Here is a 20740-nt window from a genome sequence, read left to right as displayed (position 1 = left end):
CTTTTTGATTCCTCTGATCTACAATGAACAGCTGGGCTGGGTGACAGGCTGGGCAGACTGGCCATCGAGCAAGAGCAGACCCTAGCTACATGCTGAGTCGTCTACGACATGCCCCGTCTGGTCCAGGGTCAGCCGGTGAGCATTCCCTGGGAGGTCGACTAGTGTCTCTCTCTCCCTTTCTTCTCTACCTGTCCTTTCGCCTCCTCCCCATGCTATGGACAGCTGTGGGACTAGGCACAATGGGTGCACAAGGGGTGCGGTGTGTCTACCTGCCCGGGCAGTCTGAGTCCTGACAGGGGGCTGTGCTGGGCAGTTGGTGGTCTGCTTATTTTCTCCCTGTTTTCAGGCCGTTTTTTGCAGTCTGTGTTTGTCATATGGGGTCTTTCCACCCTGGCCATTTTCCTGGGGCTGCGGTAATTTTCTTGTAGCCGCAGTCAGTTTTCTTAACTGCGGCCATTGTCTTGAAGTCCGGCAGCCATTTTCCCAGCGCTCAGTTTTTTGCCATTTTCTAGTAGCCCCAGCTTTTAGCTCAAGCGCTGGGTGGCCGTTTCAGTCTGTAACAGCGCGAAACTAACACAGAACACCTTGTGGCTTGCACAGGGGAGAGTGGACAGCGGCAGGAAAGTGCAGTACCTGGGTCAGGGTGGCGAGTTTGGCGGTGGGGGGGCTCATCAGTCTGTGGCAGCTAGGAGGGTGGGATTTTGTTGTGGCTGGCCTTGGGTCCCTAAGCGGTGACAGGCGAGAGTGGGTCAGCATGAAGTCAGATGCTGGCTCTTCCTCCCCAGACATCCCTATTGCAGTCGGCTCGCCTGCACCTGCGGTGCCCATGGACGGTTTGTCAGCGGTCCCGCAGTCCTTTGTTGCCAGGGTGGAAACGGCGTGCAGGCGCAAGGGGGGTAAAAAGCGCTCCCTCACCCCCACCCTCTTCTGGGGAAAGCTGATTCAGACCCGGCCCCGTTGTAACAGGTGGTCCCTGTTCTGACGTGTCAGAGGATGTGGAACAGGACCGTTTGGACAGCGAGGGTGACTGTGTCCAGGTCAGCGCAGGCAAAAGCGCTAGTAGGAGCACTTATCACAGCGGTGCAGGATACCCTAAAGGTGGAGGACACGGCGGGGGCATCTACAGAGGTGTCTGACCCTTTTGGGTCCCACAAGCTGGCCTGACCTGCTTAAGGTGTTTCCCTACCTAACTTATTTTGATAAGCTTATTTACAAGGAGTGGGGAAGCCCGCAGCGGGCCTTTTGCAGTCCCGAAACGGATGGCGGTGTGTCCTCCCTTTGAGGAGAGTGTCCTGAAAAAATGGACATCTCCTTCACTCGTTGACCCCCGGTATCCAGGTTGAATAAAGGTAACCACGATTCCGGTGGAAGGGACTCTTGCCTTCAAGGACCCGGCTGACAGAAGGGCCGGGGTGGTTGCCTGGTCCATGTTTATTGTCGTGGGTTCAGCATTGCGCCTGTGTTAGCCACGGCCCTGGTGTCACAGATGCTTACTGAATGGGCAGTTTTTGCACCGCGAGTTGGAGAAGCGACTGGTTTCCCCCGGTCTGCGTGGAACTGCCAGACCAGTTGGTGCAGGGCCTAAAATATGTCTGTGATGCGGCCCTAGGTACGGCCCCTTTGTTTTCTAGAGCCTCAGTATCAGCTGTGGTGCTATGTCGCCTGATTTGGCTTAAATGCTGGTCTATGGACCACAATCCAGAAAGGGTAAGTAGCCACGCCGTAGGTAAAGGCCCTCATTTTCCACTCAGAAACTGTTTTTTTTTGTCCACCTTGGGTTGGCAGGTAAGCATAGTTACATAGTAGGGCTGCAAATAACGATTTTTTTCATAATCAATTAGTTGCCAGATTGTTTCGATTAATCGGTTAATAACCTTTAAAAAAAAAAAAAAAAAAAGCGTGTATAATTTAGTTAATAGTTAATATGTAACGTTAAAAAAAAGCAATTTATTCTTAAATATATCTATGCAGTGGTAAATATAAATAACCAACTATATGGTTAGAGAGCAAAATCTCTAATCCACTCTGAGAACAGTCAGAAGAGAGATACTGTATATACTATTAGAGGAGATCTTCCCACAAAAAAAACATTTAATTTTAAGAAAGTTTTTTCAATTTTCTAATCGTTAGTGGGGGGTCAAATTGATGTTCATTTTCAACCACAGTGATGGGAAAATTTGGAAATAGAAAACTGCTTAGTGAAAGGAATTTTCAGACAGTGTATGTGGTTTTCCTTCAGAAATTATATTCATTTTAAAAACAGAATGTTAAAAACAAGTGAAAATTTCAAAACATTCTTTCAGCAAATATACAAAGAATTTTTCCTCTGAAAATTGATCCATGTGGCCAGCATAAGGCTTGGTATGCAGTTTGCATGGTTCTGTTTCTGCTTTTTGCTGTTTGTTTTGATTTTTGCGCATGCGAATTTGCTGTCATTTGAGTGTTTGCATTTTTTTGGCCAATTTGTTGACAGTTTAAAAAACACAAATTGCTGTAAAACCCATTATGCATTTCTGCAGCTTCTTCATTGAAGTACATTGAACCAAAAAATTGTTGCATTGTTTTGCGTTAAATAGTCCCTGACCGTTTCCAAATACACAACAGAGGCTGAAAAAAGCATAGCTGTGAACGTGTCACATAGGAAACCATGTAAATCAACTGTAGTGAGTTTCTGCAAAAAACACATAGAAGTGAACCAGTTCTAAGACGTTTAGAGGGGTTAAAAAAAAAACAAAAAGTAGCCCTTAATACTACAACAAAAAGCAGATAATCACTACTGTAAGGAGTTAATTTTTATTTTTTTTAACTGTAGAACTGTGAAAGTGATATTTACAGTAGCGATTATTTGCTATTTTTGTACTATAAACGGCTAATTTTTGTTTTTTTAACCCCATTATGTTACTGGCCGATTAATAGATTATGAAAATAGTAATCGATTAATTTCATAATCGATTAGTTGTCGATTAATCGATTAGTTGTTTCAGCCCTAATAGTAAGGTTGAATAAAGACATTAGTCCATCCAGTTCAACCTGAGTGAGTGTCTACAATTGTCCCTATCGCTGTACATTGCACACTCACATTGGTTCCTACCCTCGAGCCCACAATCAAAGGTCCCCATTCATATACTAGGGCCAATTTGGGACAGAAGCCAATTAACCTACCTGCATGTCTTTGGAGTGTGGGAGGAAACAAGAGTACCTAGAGGAAACCCATGCAGGCACAGGGAGAACATGCAAACTCCAAGCAGGTAGTGTCATGATTGGGATTCAAACCAGCAACCCTTCTTACTGCTAGGTGAGAGTGCTAACCACTACACCACTGTGCCGGTGTTCCCAGTCCCTGGTTTCACAAGCCTGGAAGCAAATCTGTTGCCACATGAAGGTTTTCGTCCAACTCTCAGGATTTAAATCTGGTACCCTCTGTACTTTAGAAACCGCCGTTTGAGAACATTGGGGAGATTCCCTTATTGATACTCTGAGTAGATTTCTATTGGCTATTACATCTGCCAGGAGAGTTTGAGTTGGCGGCCTTGTCTTGCAAGTCTCCCTACTTGATCCTCCAGAAGGATAAGGCGGTGCTGCGTCCGCAGCCTTCGTTTTTTTTAAAAAAAAAAAAAGTTGTTTCTGCTTTTCATCTAAAGGGCATTGTGCTTCTGTCCTTATGTGCCGTCGCATCCCAAAAATGTTGCTTTGCATTCTGTGGACGTGATTCGGGCTCTGCTACAGCCCCTTTTCGGAGTTCAAACTCGTTTGTATCAGTGGCTGGTCTGAAGAAGGGCCTGGCGGTCTTGTCGGCCACTATTTTTCAGTGGATCAGACAGATTGTGGTTCAGACTTATGCCATAAGGGGGCGGGCATCCCCCTTTCTTGTAACGGCACATACTACCAGGGCAATTAGTACCTCCTGGGCTTTCCGACATCAAGCGTCTGTTTCCCAGGTGTGTAAAGTGGCGACCTGATTGTCTGTTCACACGTTGACTAAAGTTTACAAGGTTGAAGTGAGCGCATCTTCGGATGCATGCTTTGTTCGCAAGATTTTGCAGGCGGCTGTTTAACCTCTTGAGATCCGCGCTATAGCCAAATGACGGCTACAGCGCGGACCTCCTTTGCCGGGACTACGTCTATTGATATCGTCCCATGCACGAGCGGCCTCTGTGATCGGCGAGTCAATGAGACTCGTCTGATCACCGATCCGAGCAAGGGGTCGATCCCGACCCCTTACCACGTGATCAGCTGTCAGCCAATGACAGCTGATCATGTGACAAAACAGAGCCGGTAATCGGCTATTTTTCCTCCTCGAGAAAAAAAAAGCCGATCGGCGGCCATGATCGGGACATTAGTCCCGATCACGGCCAGTGTATCAGTGCCCACCTGCCCCCTGCCAGTAACCCCCAGAAAATTAAAGTGCCACCCAGCAGTGCCCATAATGCCACCCAGCAGTGCCATACATCAGTGCCCACAGTGCCACTTATCAGTGCCCACAATCTGCCTCAACATTGCTGCACCTCAGTGCCACATATCCATGCCCATCAGTGTCATCTACCAGTGCCCATCAGTCCCATCTATCAGTGGTACCTATCAGTGCCCCTTAGTGCCACCCATCAGTGCCCATAAGTGCCGCCTTATTTGCCTATCAGTGCCCACCAGTGCAGCCCATCAGTGCCCACCAGTGCCGTCTCATTAGCGCATTTCAATGAAGGAGAAAAATGACCTGTTTGCAGAATTTTATAACAAACTATTAACCACTTAAAGACCGCCGTATTGCCAATGTACGTCCTTACAATGGCACCGGCAGGCACAAGCGCGTACATGTACACTGATGGGCACTGATAGGTGGCATGGATGGGCGGCATAGATTGGTATGGATGGGCGGCACGGATGGGCACTCATAGGCGGCATTGTATTGTTATACTGTACTAATGGATGCCAATCAGTGCCAAACAATAATGCATGCCAATCAGTGATGCCCATTGTGGGCACTGATTGGCATCCATTATGGGCACTGACTGGCATCCCTGGTGGTCTAGGGAGGATTACCTTTTGTTGGGCATCCCTGGTGGTCTGGTGGCATCCCTGGTGGTCCAGTGTGGGCATCCTCGGGGGGGCTGTGCTGATAATCGATCAGCACAGACCCCCCCCCCCCCCCCCGTCAGAGGAGCAGCCGATCGGCTCTCCTCTACTCGCGTCTCACAGTGTGGAAAAGCCGATCACCAGCTCTTCCTATTTACACTGTGATCAGCCGTGATTGGACACGGCTGATCACGTGGTAAAGAGTCTCCGTCGGAGACTCTTTACCGAGATCGTAGTTGCCGGGGCGCACAGCGGCTCATAATCCTAATCACGTCATATGACGTCCGATCAGGATTATGCAACCACTTTGCCACCGTCAATTCCCTATAGGGCAGGCGGCAAGTGGTTAACCACGTTTTTCTCGAGTACTAGGAAGACACTAAAAGCCAGTGCACTGCTCACCAGCTTGGGGAATTACAGGTGTTTTCCACTATACAAATTTATTCTTGGTGTCTACACCTCTGGAGGATGTCTACTGTCAGTTTTTGATCCATTTATTTATAGGCATATGTATGCAGTGTATATTGCACTAAGTGTAGTGTTTTTTTTTTCTTTTAAAATTAATATTTTGATCTCATTTGTAGTACTTGAAGTGTCGCATTCTATTTTGTTTACACGCCGGGGGCTAATGCCCCCTGTAGGTTTACTGTTTTTGCCTGCTGTACATTTGGATATTTAAGTTTGAGCAGTGCACCATAATTATGTTTTGTATTAATTGGGGGCGAACACATTGAGGCATTTACAGCAGCTCTACTGTCTCTAATTGCTATTTGGCAGCGCATGAGATTTTTTACTTTCTATCCATTTTGGCATTTAAAGTCTAAAGTGTAAACCTAACATTTAATTTCTCGTTTACTCCTTTTTGCTCTGTTAAATTTATCATTGGATTCATTTTGTTGGTGGCATTGAATTATAAAAAAAATAAAAAAATAAGAAAAATCTTTTCTTTAGAGATTTAAAGCCGTCCTTTCCTCTTTGCAAACTTCCTGCATTACCTCAAAGGCTGTTTAGCCCTCCTAGTTTTTGTTCTATTTTGTTTGACCTTTTTATGCTGTAGCGATCCAAGTGTAGGACTGATTAAGTTTAGGAGAACATTCGGAGGGCTGACACCACTTGGTGTGCAAAAAAAAAAGCTGAGGGTTGTCTCATACAAGTACCAAGATTTGGTTGGTTTGTCCAACAGAAGCGCCCACTGTCAGAATACAGTAGCACAACAGGTGAGCTCTCTGCATCAGCATCACATGTGTGATACAGGGATCTGTAAAAAGAAAAAAAAATATTGCAAAAAACAAGACCTGTAAGGCAAGGGCACAATGAACTAGTATGCAGCTCATACTAGCTCGTTATGTAATACTTACCTTAGAACGAGGCTTTGGTATCTCACCCGGTTCACGTGGAGGGAGCTGACCTTTTTGCCCATGGCGTGTCTTCCGGGTTCGCACCTCTGGCGCTGAGTGGCTGGAGCCGCGATGACATCACTCCTGCGCATGCGCACAGGAGTTTTCTTCAAGGCAAGGTCTGGCAGCATCTACCGGACCTTTAGCCAGGCATTCACAACACATGCGCAGCTGACAGTGAATATCTCCTAAACCGTACAGGTTTAGTAGATATTTATTTTACCTACAGGTAAGCCTTATAGGTAGGCCCTGTAGGTAAAAGTTAATAATTTGGGTATACAACCACTTTAACCAGTTCTGGACCAGTTGCCACAGTTATACTCCGGCAGGTTGGCCCGGCTGTATGAAATCGCGTAGCTGTATGATGATCCGTGTGCAACCCCCCTCCCTGTCAAACTGATAAATCTCCAGGCCCAGGACAAAGATTTCTGGCCTGGACCTGGTGATCGCTCCTGACGAATGATATCCTTTCCCTGTCTAACTGTAAACACTGACATGGGAAGTTATGTCATCTCTACATGCGTCAGTCTTCTTGTTCCAGACTGAGAGGAGAAAGCATCAAACAGCACAGTTACACAACACTACACTGACACCAGGTCACGTAGGCACACAATTTCACCCCCCCCCCCCCCCAGTTAACCCCTTCACCACCTGTCGCTGTCACCCAGTACAGCAATCATATTTTCTTTTGATTGCTGTACTAGTGTCATTAGTGACAAAAATCATTGTTGGGGTAATTGGTCTTAGGCACAGATAGGTCTAGGGACCCCCCTACCCCCCCCCATAAAGGTTTAACTCCTTGATTACCTCTTGTCATCTGTGATCACAATATAAAGTGTCACGGGTGACTCAGTTTAGCTATTTTTTATAGCGTCAGGGCACCCGCTGTATTTTACCCAATAAAGGTTTAACCCCCTGATCACCCCTTGATCACATTAATATAAAAAATATATTAATGTGTGTGTCAGGAACAAGTGCTCTTTAACAGTCATGTGGGGGTGCTGCTAATTCCTAATGGCACTCCCATGCATAGGTAAACGTGGTACGGCTTTGCATGTGTGAAACCACATAGTGCTTTCTAGCACAACTTTTTTTTGGTTAAAAAAAAGGTTGGACTTTTTCTGGCGGTTACAGCAATTCTTTCAAATTGGCTTCTGTACTTGTGACGTGCTTGCACAAATCTGGATGCATTGCCTACACATATGTGAACCTACTCCTAAGGATCTCTCCTGAGCATTTCAACTTCTTAATCTATTACCGATGCAACCAAATTTTGGTGGCTTAAACATATCGGTCGAAAATTGTGTTTTCAACATTTTGCCGATTATAAAAGTATGTGCTTTTGCCGCAATTTTACTGTGGTTATGGTGTGTTTTTTTCATAGGTCAATGTGACTCAAAAACTTCATCAAAAATGTAACATGGGTGCAATGTTGATGCGTTCTTGCTGCGTTTTCAATGGAGAGGTGAATTTTTGGTGCAGTTATTCTAACTGACCAAAAATACAGCAAGCAAAATTTATAACTGCACAAAAGCACAACGGACCAGTGTAAAGACATACATAAAATTTTTAAAGGGATGCATTTTTCTTGAGCTTTTCTTGCGCTAAAGGTGCCCATAATATCGAACAATAAATTCATATTCATTTAAATTCATGATCTTAATTAAAAAGTTGAATACAAATTGTATATCATGTTTAAAAACTGTAGTTTTCGATTTCGGGCACATGCATCTTAAATTTTCGCTTTCAGCACTAAGATTTCCATTCGGTGAATCTCTATTAAAAGAAGTGTGTTTTTAGTCTAGGTCTCCCTAATTGTTTGTTTTTCTCTAATCAGACATTTGCCCAATCATGTGGAAAGTTTGCACCTTTTGAAATCAAAAAGAATATGGCTGTTGCTCCTTTGTGTCGCGTTGAATTTGAAGCAGAACATTCTGAGCAGCTAGGCAAGCACATCAAAGAGCAAACTTCAGAAATTAATTTTTTGTTGGAGTTAAAAACCCGAAAGCCACGTATGATGGGACGAACGGTCATCCTCAAACTGCCTCAGATAAGGTATGAAAAAGCTATGCATTTTCTGATAAAATGTTATCTGCACTTGGTATTTTCATAGAGAATCTAAAGAATAAGCAGTTTTTCTTTTTGTTAAAAAAATTTGAGAAATTTGTGATGTCAAACATTTTTCACAAAAAACATTTTACTTCATCTGGCTATTGCTCACCCGAAAATCTTAGTTTTGTCAAAACATTTTAAACTAAATCAGCTCAAGGTAAGGTACTTTGTAAATTTAAATTGTCAAGTATACTGCTGATTGTGGGTTTGGTTGAAATCCACAGTCCTTTGTAGGGGGGAACCCCTACTGCATCTCAAAATCTTCTGGTGGTTACAATTTGAAGGACCTGTCATAGGCACTCATAAAGAGTGTCGCCTTTTCACGCCCTTTCCAATCTCCCTCCATTTAAAGAAGCTGTGCTATTGCTTTTATCGTCAAAGTGGTCAATGAATAAAAGACGAGTGGTATGAAAAGTTCTGAGTCTACTTCAAGATTGTACTTCATTGATGGAAGCTACATTTTTCACTGGGATATATTCAGCTAACTTCAGTCAGTTTGACACAGGCAAAAAGGGCTGTAGAGACATCCCATTGTGTAATCTCTCCAGCTCGAAGCCTTAGTTTTTGCTGGTCAACCTATGTGATTGACCTTTGTGTGTGAGAAAAGCTTGGTTTCTTTAGAGAATTTTTTTTTTTTTCTTTAACTCTGGGTGCTTCTTTTTTTTCTCTTATACTCTGGTTTCTAACAAGGAATTCATCACATATCCACTGCAGCTAGGGGTGCACCAAAGGGTTTTTTGGTACTGAAACCGATACCGAAAATAAAAAATACAGCATGCCAAAAACGGAAACCGAAACGGCACCGAAACCGAAAATGGCTTTAGAGATAGATAGATATATATTAAAGTATTTAGATAAAATTGTCTTATTATTCATTATAGTAAGCAACCCAAATAAATTGGACAGTGGACACAGAAGATAAAAAAAAAAAATCTAATAAAATACAAAATGATAAATTAGTTACTACAGCATATCCTGCAGTGCAGACTGCAGTCAGTGCACATTGAACCATGACAACAAAATAAAAAACATAAAAAACATAATAAATATAAAAAATAAAATGACTAAAGTCTTAGACTTTATTAATTTTCAACTTAAATCAGAACTCGTAATTGAGTTCTCTCTCTACCTAAGGTGTCAGCGGCTGCATGTGCGATAAGTGTATGTATGTAGCTGCAGGTTACATACATAGTCATACAGTTGACCACACTTTTCCGGCCCCCGGGTATGAACGGAGACATCCCGGAACACAGACTAGTCTACAGTCTGGTCTACAGCAGATCACAGCAATCGAGCAATGTAGACTAGTCTGTGTTTCTGGAACACAGTGTGGTATAGTGTATAGTACTGGAGTATGTAGACAGCCACAGATATAGAACATACAGTTTTGCACATGCAGCGGGCTGAAAGCTTAGGGAGAGACAATCAATGACTGACATAGTCTGTCCCAACAATAAACTGTCTAAAGAAGAACAACATAATATGGCAGAAGGCTGTTATTCTGTTTCACAGTATCTGTAAAATATATGTTTAACATATGCTAAATGCAATAAATATTTCTCTTATATTCACTGACCGACACAGCCCCTCTCTGTAACTAAATGGGTTGTATAGCCTGCCATTAAGAGAACTAGGCAAAATTGGTACACAGAACTTTTAATCCTGCCCCAGGAGGGCGTACCCTGTGCTATCAACCCTCCTCACTGCTCCCAGCAGCTTCAGTTTTTTTATTTTGCCTAGTAAAGAGAATGACCTAGGAAACCTGCGGGCCCGCTCGGTCCATGTTTTTGCTGCAGGTTTGATGTTTTTTGTGCAAGATGAACGATCCTGGGATATTCTATCAACTGCCAGCTGGGTGAAAGGCTGGTTAATGATATCCTTGTAGTCTCCCCAGTCCGGCCATCGAACGTGAGCAGGCCGCAGCTAAGGCTCGGCAGGCCACGACATGCCTCAGCTCCAGAGGTGGTCGGTGAGCTTCAATGCTCTGGGGTATACATATGACCAGGCTACTGCTGTCTGGATCACAGTATACCAGCCAAAAGCTACCCTGTAACTGCACAGGAGTAGGTCTGTGATGGAATGTCTCCCAGCTCTTCAGGACTGGTAAGTACGGCTCTCCCTGCCTCGGCGGGGTGAGCAGCTGGGCATTCCCTGGGGGGTCGATTCGGGGGCTACCTCACCTCGCTATGTTCTCTCCCAAGTCCCTATCACCCCTTCCTTCCCCCCTCTGAGGGGGGTGGCTGTGGGAGGTGTGTGTGTGTGTGGGTTCGCTGGTTTCTTACCTGTGGGGGCTCTTTGCGGCTAGCGTTGGTCCTTCTCACGGTCTGGGAGGTCCCAAAAAGTGTTTGTGGAGGTTGTAGCAGGTGGCACCTTTCTACTTTTGTTCTGTCACCGCATGGCGATGTCCGGCAGCTATCTTAGATGTGGGAATGCCTGTATTCCCCTGGTGCACTTCAGCAGCCATCTTCTTTAGGATCTCCTATTTAGTTTCATTGGCGGCCATTTCTTGAATCCTGAATGCTATTTTCGCTGCAGTTCTCTTGTGGCAGCATTACATGTGCTCTCACTTGCTGTTTCCTGTGTCCACTGTGTGTGCAGGACGCTGGATGGCTCCTTACTGGATGCTGAAGCTGGCTCTGCAGAATGTTTCACCGCTGTTATAAGCAGCTGCTGCTGACAGTTTTTCTCCTCTCTGCAACTGGGAACCTCCTAGGGACTACAGGCACTGCTAGTGGCATTCGCAGAATGCCCCAGGGTGGTGAGCCTAGCGCTAAGTACCCCCCATGCAGCGGCAGCAGGAGGGTGGGACCTTCACTGTCCTAAGTTCCCTTGCAGGTGGCAGACAGGCTAGGGTCAGCATGGCTTCAGAAACTGGTGTTTCTTCCCGCAAAATCCAGGCTATAGCAACCGGGTCACCTGCGGTTTATTGCGGTATGCATGGACACCCTGATGGCGGTCCTTGACTCCTATGTTAAGATAGAGGCGGCACGTGGAAGGAAACGTGCATGTAAGAGGCCCCCCGCCCCCCCCCCCCCCCCCGGTCCTCTGGGGCAAGCTCTGATGAGTACTCGGGGCCCTGCTGCGGCTGGTGACCCCTGCTCTGACTTATCAGACATGTGCTGACCAGGACCATTCGCACAGTGAGGATGATTCCCCTCCGGGTTCGGGCGTGACAAAGTGCTTGTTGGCGCACTCCTCACAGCTGTACGTGATGCCCTGAAGATCCAGGAGCCAGCGGATCCCTCTGCTGATGTACCGGTCCCGGCTCGTTCCTTGTTTACTGTTGTAGGGTCAGCCGTGCGACCTGTACTGGCATCCGCACTGGTGTCGTAGACACTGACTGAGTGGAAAAAAATTTTGCATTGCGAATTGGGAGAACAGAACGCCTCCCCTGTCTGCGTGGAGCTAGCAGACCAACTAGTGCAAGGCCTTAAGTATGTTTGACGCTGCCCTGGATACTCTCCCTCTGTTATCCAAGGCTTCAGTGTCAGCTGTGGTGCTGAGGCGCCTTATTTGGCTGAAATGCTGGTCTGCTTACCAGGCATCCAAGAAAGCCCTGACGGGTCTTCCCTTCCTTGGCGAGCGACTCTTTGGAGCCTCGTTGGATGACATTATTAAGAATGCCACTGGTGGTAAGAGTTCTCTACTTCCACAGGCCAGGAAGGCTAAGGAGCTGCACCGCAGGCAAGGGCCCTCCTTTTCCGCTCACAAGCGGCTTTTTCGTCCGCCCGGTGCTTTGGCAAAACGCCCCCAGCCCGACAGACGGTCAGAAGCGTCCCTGGAACCGAAAGCCTGCTACCAAATGTGCTACCGCATCAAGGTTTGCCCCCACCCACTTATTGGGTGGGGGGGGTCGTCTTCGGGATTTTGCAGCCCGATGGACCTCCCCGGTTATCCTTCCAATGGGTCTGCGATCTGATTTCCACAGGCTACAAGATAGTTTCTCTCTTGGCCGCCAAACAGATTCTTCCCCTCCAGCATACCCGTGTTCGCAGGGAGGCCCTGTTGAGGGCAGTAAGGGACTTTCTGAACTAGGGGGTGGTTGTACCAGTTCCGGAATCAGAAACGCTTCCAGGGATTCTACTCCAATCTGTTTGTTGTTCCGAAGAAGGAAGGGGTACGTCCACTCTTGGACTAAAAAGCCCTCAATCACTTTGTAAAGGTGCAGAGGTTCAGAATGGAATCGGTTAGCTCAGTTGTCGCTGCACTCCATCAAGGGGACTTCCTGGCGTCCTTAGACATCCAGGATGCTTACCTGCACATACCCATTTGCCTTCAGCATCAAAAATTTCTGCATTTGGCAGTAGGGGAAGCCCATTACCAGTTTGTGGCTCTTCCTTTTGGCCTGGCAACTGTCCCCCCGAGTCTTTATCAAAGTACTGGCTCCAGTATTGGCGTTGCTGTGCGGTATCGCGATCGTGGGTTACCTAGACGATCTCCTCCTGAGAGCATCTTCCGCCTCAGAATTAGAGGAGGATGTGGCGATCACCATGCAGACCCTGCAAGAATTTGGGTTGCTGTTGAACCGAAAGAAGTCAGTGGTAGTACCAACTCAGTTTCTGGAGTGCCTGGGGTTGCTGTTGGACTCCAGGGAAGCAAGGGTTTTTCTCCCCTTGGACAAATTGCTGACTCTCAGGTCTGCGGTCAGTCTACTGATGAACCGCAAGTGGTCGTCGTTCTGCTTTTGCATGCAAGTGCTGGGACTCATGGTGTCCTCCTTTGAGGCAGTACCTTCTGCCCAGTTCCACACCAGAGTCATGCAGAAGGAGATATTGACAAATTGGGAGAAATCTCAGTTGTCCCTGGATCTGCAGATCCAGGTGAGCCAACCAGTCGGGATTCCCTGATCTGGTGGTTGAGGTCCCCGGTGATTCAGTCCGGGAAATCGTTTTTTTCTCTGAACTGGACGGTGATCACTACGTCTGTCTGGCTGGGGTGGAGTGATGGGGATTCAGTTGGCTCAAGGCCTCTGGTCGACGGAAAAATCCAAGTTGCCTATCAATCTGCTCAAATTGAGATCGAGCTGTGCCTCCACACGTGGTAGACGTGTCTTCAAGGGCGTCCGACCAGGATTCAGTCAGACAACGCCACGGCTGTGGCGTACGTAAATCACCAAGGGGGAACAAGAAGCTCACCCGCTGCTCGGGAGGTCACTCACATACTTCGGTGGGCAGAGACCCATTCCGGCCCTGTCAGCCATTTGCATCCCGGGGGGTGGAAAATTGGCAGGCGGTCTATCTGAGCCACCAGATGCTGGACCCAGGAGAATATGCGTTGCATCCGGATATATTCCAGCTGCTGTGCCTAAAATGGGGCACGCCAGATGTGGATCTCTTGGCCTCCCGTCTCAATCGGAAGGTGCCGAGATTTGTGTCCAGGATGAGAGATCCGTGGGCAGACGCGTTGGTGGCTCTGTGGGATCAGGGCCAGCTGATCTATGCCTTCCCTCCACTAAAACTGTTGCCACGTCTTCCGCAGAGTGGAAGCCGAGGGGATTCCAGTAATCCTGGTTTCCCCAGATTAGCCTCAGCGGCAGACTTGGTGCGTCTGGTGGTAGACGCTCCCTGGCGACTACCACTGCGTAAGGACCTCCTATCTCAAGATCCAATCTTTTACCCTGCTTTACCATCGCTGGCTTTAATGGCATGGCTATTGAGGGCCAGGTGTTGAGGAACCGGGGTCTGTCGGACTCGGTGATTACAACTATGCTGAGGGCGCAGAAATCTTCTTCTCGGAAGATATACCATCGTACCTGGAATGCCTACATCTCCATGTGTGTGGAAAGAGGGTGGGATCCGCGCTCCTTTTCTATGTCAAGGATCCCGCTTTTTCTTCAGCAAGGAGTAGGCCAGAAATTGGCGTTGAGCATCATTAAGGGACAAATTTCAGCCCTGGCTGACTTTTTTTTTTTTTTTTTCAGTGACCCTTGGTGTCTCACTCATTAGGGAGTACCTTTGTTCAGGGGGTACAACATGTAGTCCCTCCAGTGCGTCCTCCGTTACCCCCATGGGATTTGAACCTGGTGTCGTCGGCGCTTCAGAAGCCGTTTGAGAATATCCGGAAGATTCCCCTGTTGACCCTTTCACAGAAGGTGGTCTTTCTAGTGGCCATCACATCGGCCTGGAGGGTTTCGGAATTGGCAGCCTTGTCCTGCAAGTCGCCTTATCTGGTCATCCACGAAAATCTACCGAAGGTGATTTTCGGCTTTTCAGATCAATGAGGACATTGTATTACCAATGTTGTGTCCTAAGCCGAAGCACCCCAAGGAGGTGGCCCTTAATGCTCTTGATGTGGTTAGGGCTCTGAAGGTGTACTTGTCTGCCACAGCTCCCTTTCGGAATTCAGACTCACTGTTTGTTTTGGTGGCTGGTCCTAAGAGGTATGGCGGTCTCGTCGCCCACCCTTTCCTGGTGGATCAGACAGATTGTAGTCCAAGCCTATGCCTTGAAGGGGCAGGTGCCCCCCTTTCCAGTCACGGCCCACTCTACAAGAGCAATTGGAACGTCTTGGGCCTTCCGACACCAAGCGTCTGTCGCTCAGGTGTGTAAGGCGGCGACCTGGTTGTCTGTCCATACGTTTACTAAGTTCTACAAGGTAGACGTCAGTGCATCGGCTGATGCTTGTTTTGGCCGCAAGGTTTTGCAAGCGGCCGTGTAGTTGCTTTTGAGTTTTTTTTTTCCTTTTTTTTCGATTTAAAAATGCAATACTGTTTTTGTTAATGCACTGTTGCGTTACTTCCACGATATTGCGGTCTTAGGGGTCACTCCCGTTGAGGATGCCCGGTTATATGGTGGAGTTTTCCACGCACTGCTGTTTTTGTGTGGGTTTAGTTTCACTAGTTCCCACTTGCCATGGTGGATGAAGTTTATATGCTGTTTTTTTCCCACCCCTCATTTGGCACTGCTTGGGGACGTCCCATTTAGAGAGGAGCTGTGTCGGTCAGTGGATATAAGAGAAAATAGTATTTTTTTTTATACCGTAAAATCCTTTTCTCTAATTCAGACTGACACAGCACCCACCCCTTCTTTCTCTACGTTATATTGCTTGTTGATGTACTGAAGCTGCTGGGAGAAGTGAGGAGGGTTGATAGCACAGGGTCCGCCCTCCTGGGGCAGGATTAAAAGTTCTGTGTACTGTGTAATTTTGCCTAGTTCTCCTAATGGCAGGCTATACACCCCATTTAGTTACAGAGAGGAGCTGTCGGTCAGTGAAATACAGAGAAAAGGATTTTACAGTGAGTCCAAAAAATCCAATTTTTTAAATTATTTTATTTTCAGCTTGAGAACCGTAGTAATTTTATTTTTCCCCCCTAAGTTCTCTCTAAGGTGTCAGCGGCTGCATGTGCGATAAAAGTGGTATGTAGCTGAGAGTTGCATACATAGTCATACAGTAGACCGCACTGTGTTCCGGCCCCCGGATATGAGCGGAGACACAGACTAGTCTACAGTCTGGCCTACAGCAGAGGTGCTCAGGCAATCACAGCAAGCAATGTAGACTAGTCTGTTTCTGGAAGTCTCCGTCCATATCTGGAACACAGTGTGGTATAGTGTATAGTACTGGAGTATGTAGACAGCCACAGATACAGAACATAGTTTTGCACATGCAGCGAGCTGAAAGCTTAGGGAGAGACATAGTTTGGCCCAACAGCAACAAACTATGTATGTGTGTACAGTACTAGATTAAAAGCTGGAGTTCGCTCTTAAATTGAAGTGCAATAAAACTGTAGGAGAACTACAATGAACAACCAACTAATGGCAGTATGGCACAACTAGACAATTGGAACATACTGGTAGTCAGTCATACTATGTTGTATGTTCCAGTTGTCCAATAGCACAGTCCAATTCATTTACTATGTTCAACAACATGGTAAATGAATTGGTCTATGCTACGGATTTAAAAATCTATTTCAGTAAAAGTAGCAGATTTTGCTTTAATTACAAAATTTGCTCAGCTTTCTCACAGGAGATGGTTTCTCTTCTTGTCTAGAATGAGATACTAGACCGCATAGTCTCTGACTCTCTGTACTGGTGCTTGGGGCAGATAAATATCTGCGTAAGCAAAGGAAAACGTTGTTGTGCCAGTATACAAGGGGATTGTCACTTCTGGCAATAGGCTGTTCAGCTAAATAAATGTCCAGCTGCACTTGTTGTGGCACTACTATGGACCGGGGTGCATTCATGTAAAATTTCTTCAAAACTATCAGATATGAAGGGAGCATGTTCCTCTTCACTTGTATGCAACCGTTTCTTCTCACTTTCCTCTGTGCTACACCTCAAAACTCCTTCACCAGATGCTTCCACCTCCTCCATTTGTGCGGGGTTCTACAAACTTTCAGTTTCACTCAAGTGTTCTATAACAAGCCTGTGGCATAGACTGTGTTTGTTTGAAGCACGCTTTTGGCTGCTAGGCCTGGTGAGAGAAGGACTATCAAACAAGTGTGAGAATCCAGCTGTGAATGGCTATTCTCTGGATTTTCTACTGTTGAAAGATTTTCTCTATTAAAACTATCATTAAGAGGTACCTGGACTTTTCCCTACCTAAACCCCCTCTAACCCCACGTTGAGAGACTGTGTTTAACTATCTTTTACAACTAAAAATCCCTTTGAGTGGATCTGGCATCAGTCTGTACAGTTCTTGGGCCATCTATCTCGGGAAACCCCTAGACGCGCACTACGTGAAGAAGGTAACGGTAATCCCAATTATTTCAGCCGCTCCTTCGGGGTTTAGTGCTACATGAGAATCAATTTTTTTTTGCTTGGAAGATGGATCACGATTCTCTGATTCTTGCGGCGTAAAATCATCTTTCATATTAACCACTTAACAACCGCCCATTGCCGATTAACGGCTTCAGGGCGGTTGTTTAACTCTGAGAGGCCGTTAATTAACGGCCTCCCAGAATTCTGCTCTCGCGCGCCCCCTGGGGCGCGCACTCGAGAGCATCCGTGACCGCCGGGTCCACAGGACCCGGCGCATCACGAATCACGGTAAACGGCCGCTCAGCGCGGCCGTTTACCACGTGACCGCGCCGTCAAATGACGGAGTGATCACTTGTAAACAAACCGGCGTCATGTTATGACGCTGGTTCCTCCCTCCCCCTCTCTGTACCGATCGGTACAGCGGAGGGGGAAGAGATCGGTGTCAGCAGCGATGTGGGCTGCATCTGCAGTGCCCACATCGCTGCGCACCGAAATTTAACCCCTCAATTCCCTGCCAACACTCTGCAATAGCCTGCCATTACTCTGCATTACTCTGCAATACCCCCATTACTCTGCATTACTCTGCAATACCCCCATTACTCTGCAATACCCCCATTACTCTGCATTACTCTGCAATACCCCCATTACTCTGCAATACCCCCATTACTCTGCAATACTCCCATTACTCTGCAATACCCTGCAACACTCTGCATTACCCTGCAACACTCTGCATTACCCTGCAGCACTCTGCATTACCCTGCAGCACTCTGCATTACCCTGCAACACCCTGCAACGCTCTGCAATACCCTGCAACGCTCTGCAATGCCCTGCAACGCTCTGCAACGCCCTGCAACGCTCCGCAACGCCCTGCAGCGCTCCGCAACGCCCTGCAGCGCTCCGCAACGCCCTGCAGCGCTCCGCAACGCCCTGCAGCACTCCGCAACGCCCTGCAGCACTCCGCAACGCCCTGCAGCACTCCGCAACGCCCTGCAGCACTCCGCAACGCCCTGCAGCACTCCGCAACGCCCTGCAGCACTCCGCAACGCCCTGCAGCACTCCGCAACGCCCTGCAGCACTCCGCAACGCCCTGCAGCACTCCGCAACGCCCTGCAGCACTCCGCAACGCCCTGCAGCACTCCGCAACGCCCTGCAGCACTCCGCAACGCCCTGCAGCACTCCGCAACGCCCTGCAGCACTCCGCAACGCCCTGCAGCACTCCGCAACGCCCTGCAGCACTCCGCAACGCCCTGCAGCACTCCGCAACGCCCTGCAGCACTCCGCAACGCCCTGCAGCACTCCGCAACGCCCTGCAGCACTCCGCAACGCCCTGCAGCACTCCGCAACGCCCTGCAGCACTCCGCAACGCCCTGCAGCACTCCGCAACGCCCTGCAGCACTCCGCAACGCCCTGCAGCACTCCGCAACGCCCTGCAGCACTCCGCAACGCCCTGCAGCACTCCGCAACGCCCTGCAGCACTCCGCAACGCCCTGCAGCACTCCGCAACGCCCTGCAGCACTCCGCAACGCCCTGCAGCACTCCGCAACGCCCTGCAGCACTCCGCAACGCCCTGCAGCACTCCGCAACGCCCTGCAGCACTCCGCAACGCCCTGCAGCACTCCGCAACGCCCTGCAGCACTCCGCAACGCCCTGCAGCACTCCGCAACGCCCTGCAGCACTCCGCAACGCCCTGCAGCACTCCGCAACGCCCTGCAGCACTCCGCAACGCCCTGCAACACCCGCCAATACCCTGCAATGCAATACTCTGCAACGCCATACTCTGAGATACCCAGCCATAGACATCCCCCCCCCCCCCCCTCCCGCCGCCCTCCGGTGCTTCTATCGAATCGATAATACGATCAAAGACAATCTTTTTTTTATTTTTTTTTTTTTTATTTTTTCAGGCTTCCCAGCTTAGAGGTGAGATGCGGGGTCTTATTGACCCCACATCTCACTGTAAAGAGGACCTGTCATGCCATATTCCTATTACAAGGGATGTTTACATTCCTTGTAATAGGAATAAAAGTGATCAAAAAAATTATTTTTGGGGAAAAAAATGTCAAACTAAAATAAATAAAGTAAAATGAACAATAAAAAAAAATGTTTTTTTTTAAAGCGCCCCTGTCCCCATGTGCTCGCATGCAGAAGCGAACGCATACGTAAGTCCCGCCCACATATGAAAACGGTGTTCAAACCACACATGTGAGGTATCGCTGCGAACGTTAGAGCGAGAGCAATAATTCTAGCCCTAGACCTCCTCTGTAACTCAAAACATATAACCAGTAAAAAAAAAATTCAATTGTCGCCTATGGGGATTTTTAAGTAGCGACGTTTGGCGCCATTCCACGAGCGTGTGCAATTTTGAAGAGTGACATATTAGGTATCTATTTACTCAGCGTAACTTCATCTTTCACATTATGGAAAAATTGGGCTAACTTTACTGTTTTTTTTTTTTTTTTTTTAAGCCCAATACTGTTTTTTTTTCCAAAAAAAAGCATTCGAAAAATTACTGCGCAAATACCGTGCGAGATAAAAAGTTGCAAAGACCACCATTGTATTCTCCAGGGTGTTTGCTAAAAAAACATATATAATGTTTTGGAGTTCTATGTAATTTTCTAGCAAATAAATGATGATTTTTACATGTAGGAGAGAAATGTCAGAATTGTCCTGGATGCTCCAGAACACCTGATGGCGCTCCCTGCATGTTGGGCCTCTGTATGTGGCCACACTGTGTAAAAGTCTCACACATGTGGTATCGCCATACTCGGGAGTAATAGCAGAATGTGTTTTGGGGTGTAATTTGTGGTATGCATATGCTGTGTGTGAGAAATAACCTGATAATATGACAATTTTGTGAAAAAAAAAAAAAAAGTAAAAAAAATCTTGATTTTGCAAAGAATTGTGGGAAAAAATTACAACTTCAAAAAACTCATCATGCCTCTTACTAAATACCTTGGAATGTCTTCTTTCCAAAAAGGGGTCATTTGGGGGGTATTTGTACTTTTCTGGCATGTTAGGGTCTCAAGAATTGAAATAGGCCGTCAGTACTTCAGGTGTGATCAATTTTCAGATATTGGCACCATAGCTTGTGGACTCTATAACTTTCACAAAGACCAAATAATATCCACCAATTTGTACTTATTTTTACCAAAGATATGTAGTAGTATAAATTTTGGCCAAAATTTATGAAGAAAAAATTACTAATCTGCTAAATTTTCTAACAAACAAAGAAAAATTCATTTTTTTACAGAATTTTCTGTATTTTTTCCTTTATAGCACAAAAAATAAAAAACCCAGCGGTGATTAAATACCACCAAAAGAAAGCTCTATTTGTGTGAAAAAAAGGAAAAAAATTTCATATAGGTCCAGTGTTGCATGACTGAGTAATTGTCATTCAAAATGCGAGAGCACCGAAAGCTGAAAATTGGTCTGGTTATTAAGGGTGTTTAAGTGCCCAGTGGTCAAGTG

The 20740-nt window shown here is 46.9% G+C and overlaps 1 protein-coding gene across 4 annotated transcripts in view; it reads left to right on the top strand.

Moving 5' to 3' along the window:
• CHAF1A (chromatin assembly factor 1 subunit A) overlaps positions 1-20740 on the top strand; it is a 623099-nt gene that overhangs the window by 272045 nt on the left and 330314 nt on the right. For all 4 annotated transcript variants that reach the window (XM_077475776.1, XM_077475775.1, XM_077475778.1 and 1 more), the window contains one exon: positions 8305-8522. In XM_077475776.1, coding sequence (XP_077331902.1) covers positions 8305-8522 — 218 coding nt within the window. The remainder of the gene's footprint in view (positions 1-8304; positions 8523-20740) is intronic.

The sequence above is a fragment of the Lithobates pipiens genome, unplaced genomic scaffold (genome assembly GCF_037356315.1).
Source record: "Lithobates pipiens isolate NorthernLeopardFrog02 unplaced genomic scaffold, aLitPip1_a1.2 Scaffold_13, whole genome shotgun sequence".
NCBI lineage: Eukaryota > Metazoa > Chordata > Amphibia > Anura > Ranidae > Lithobates > Lithobates pipiens.
The sequence above is the reverse complement of the archived record's forward strand: the minus strand, read 5'-3'. Positions and strand labels throughout refer to the sequence as shown.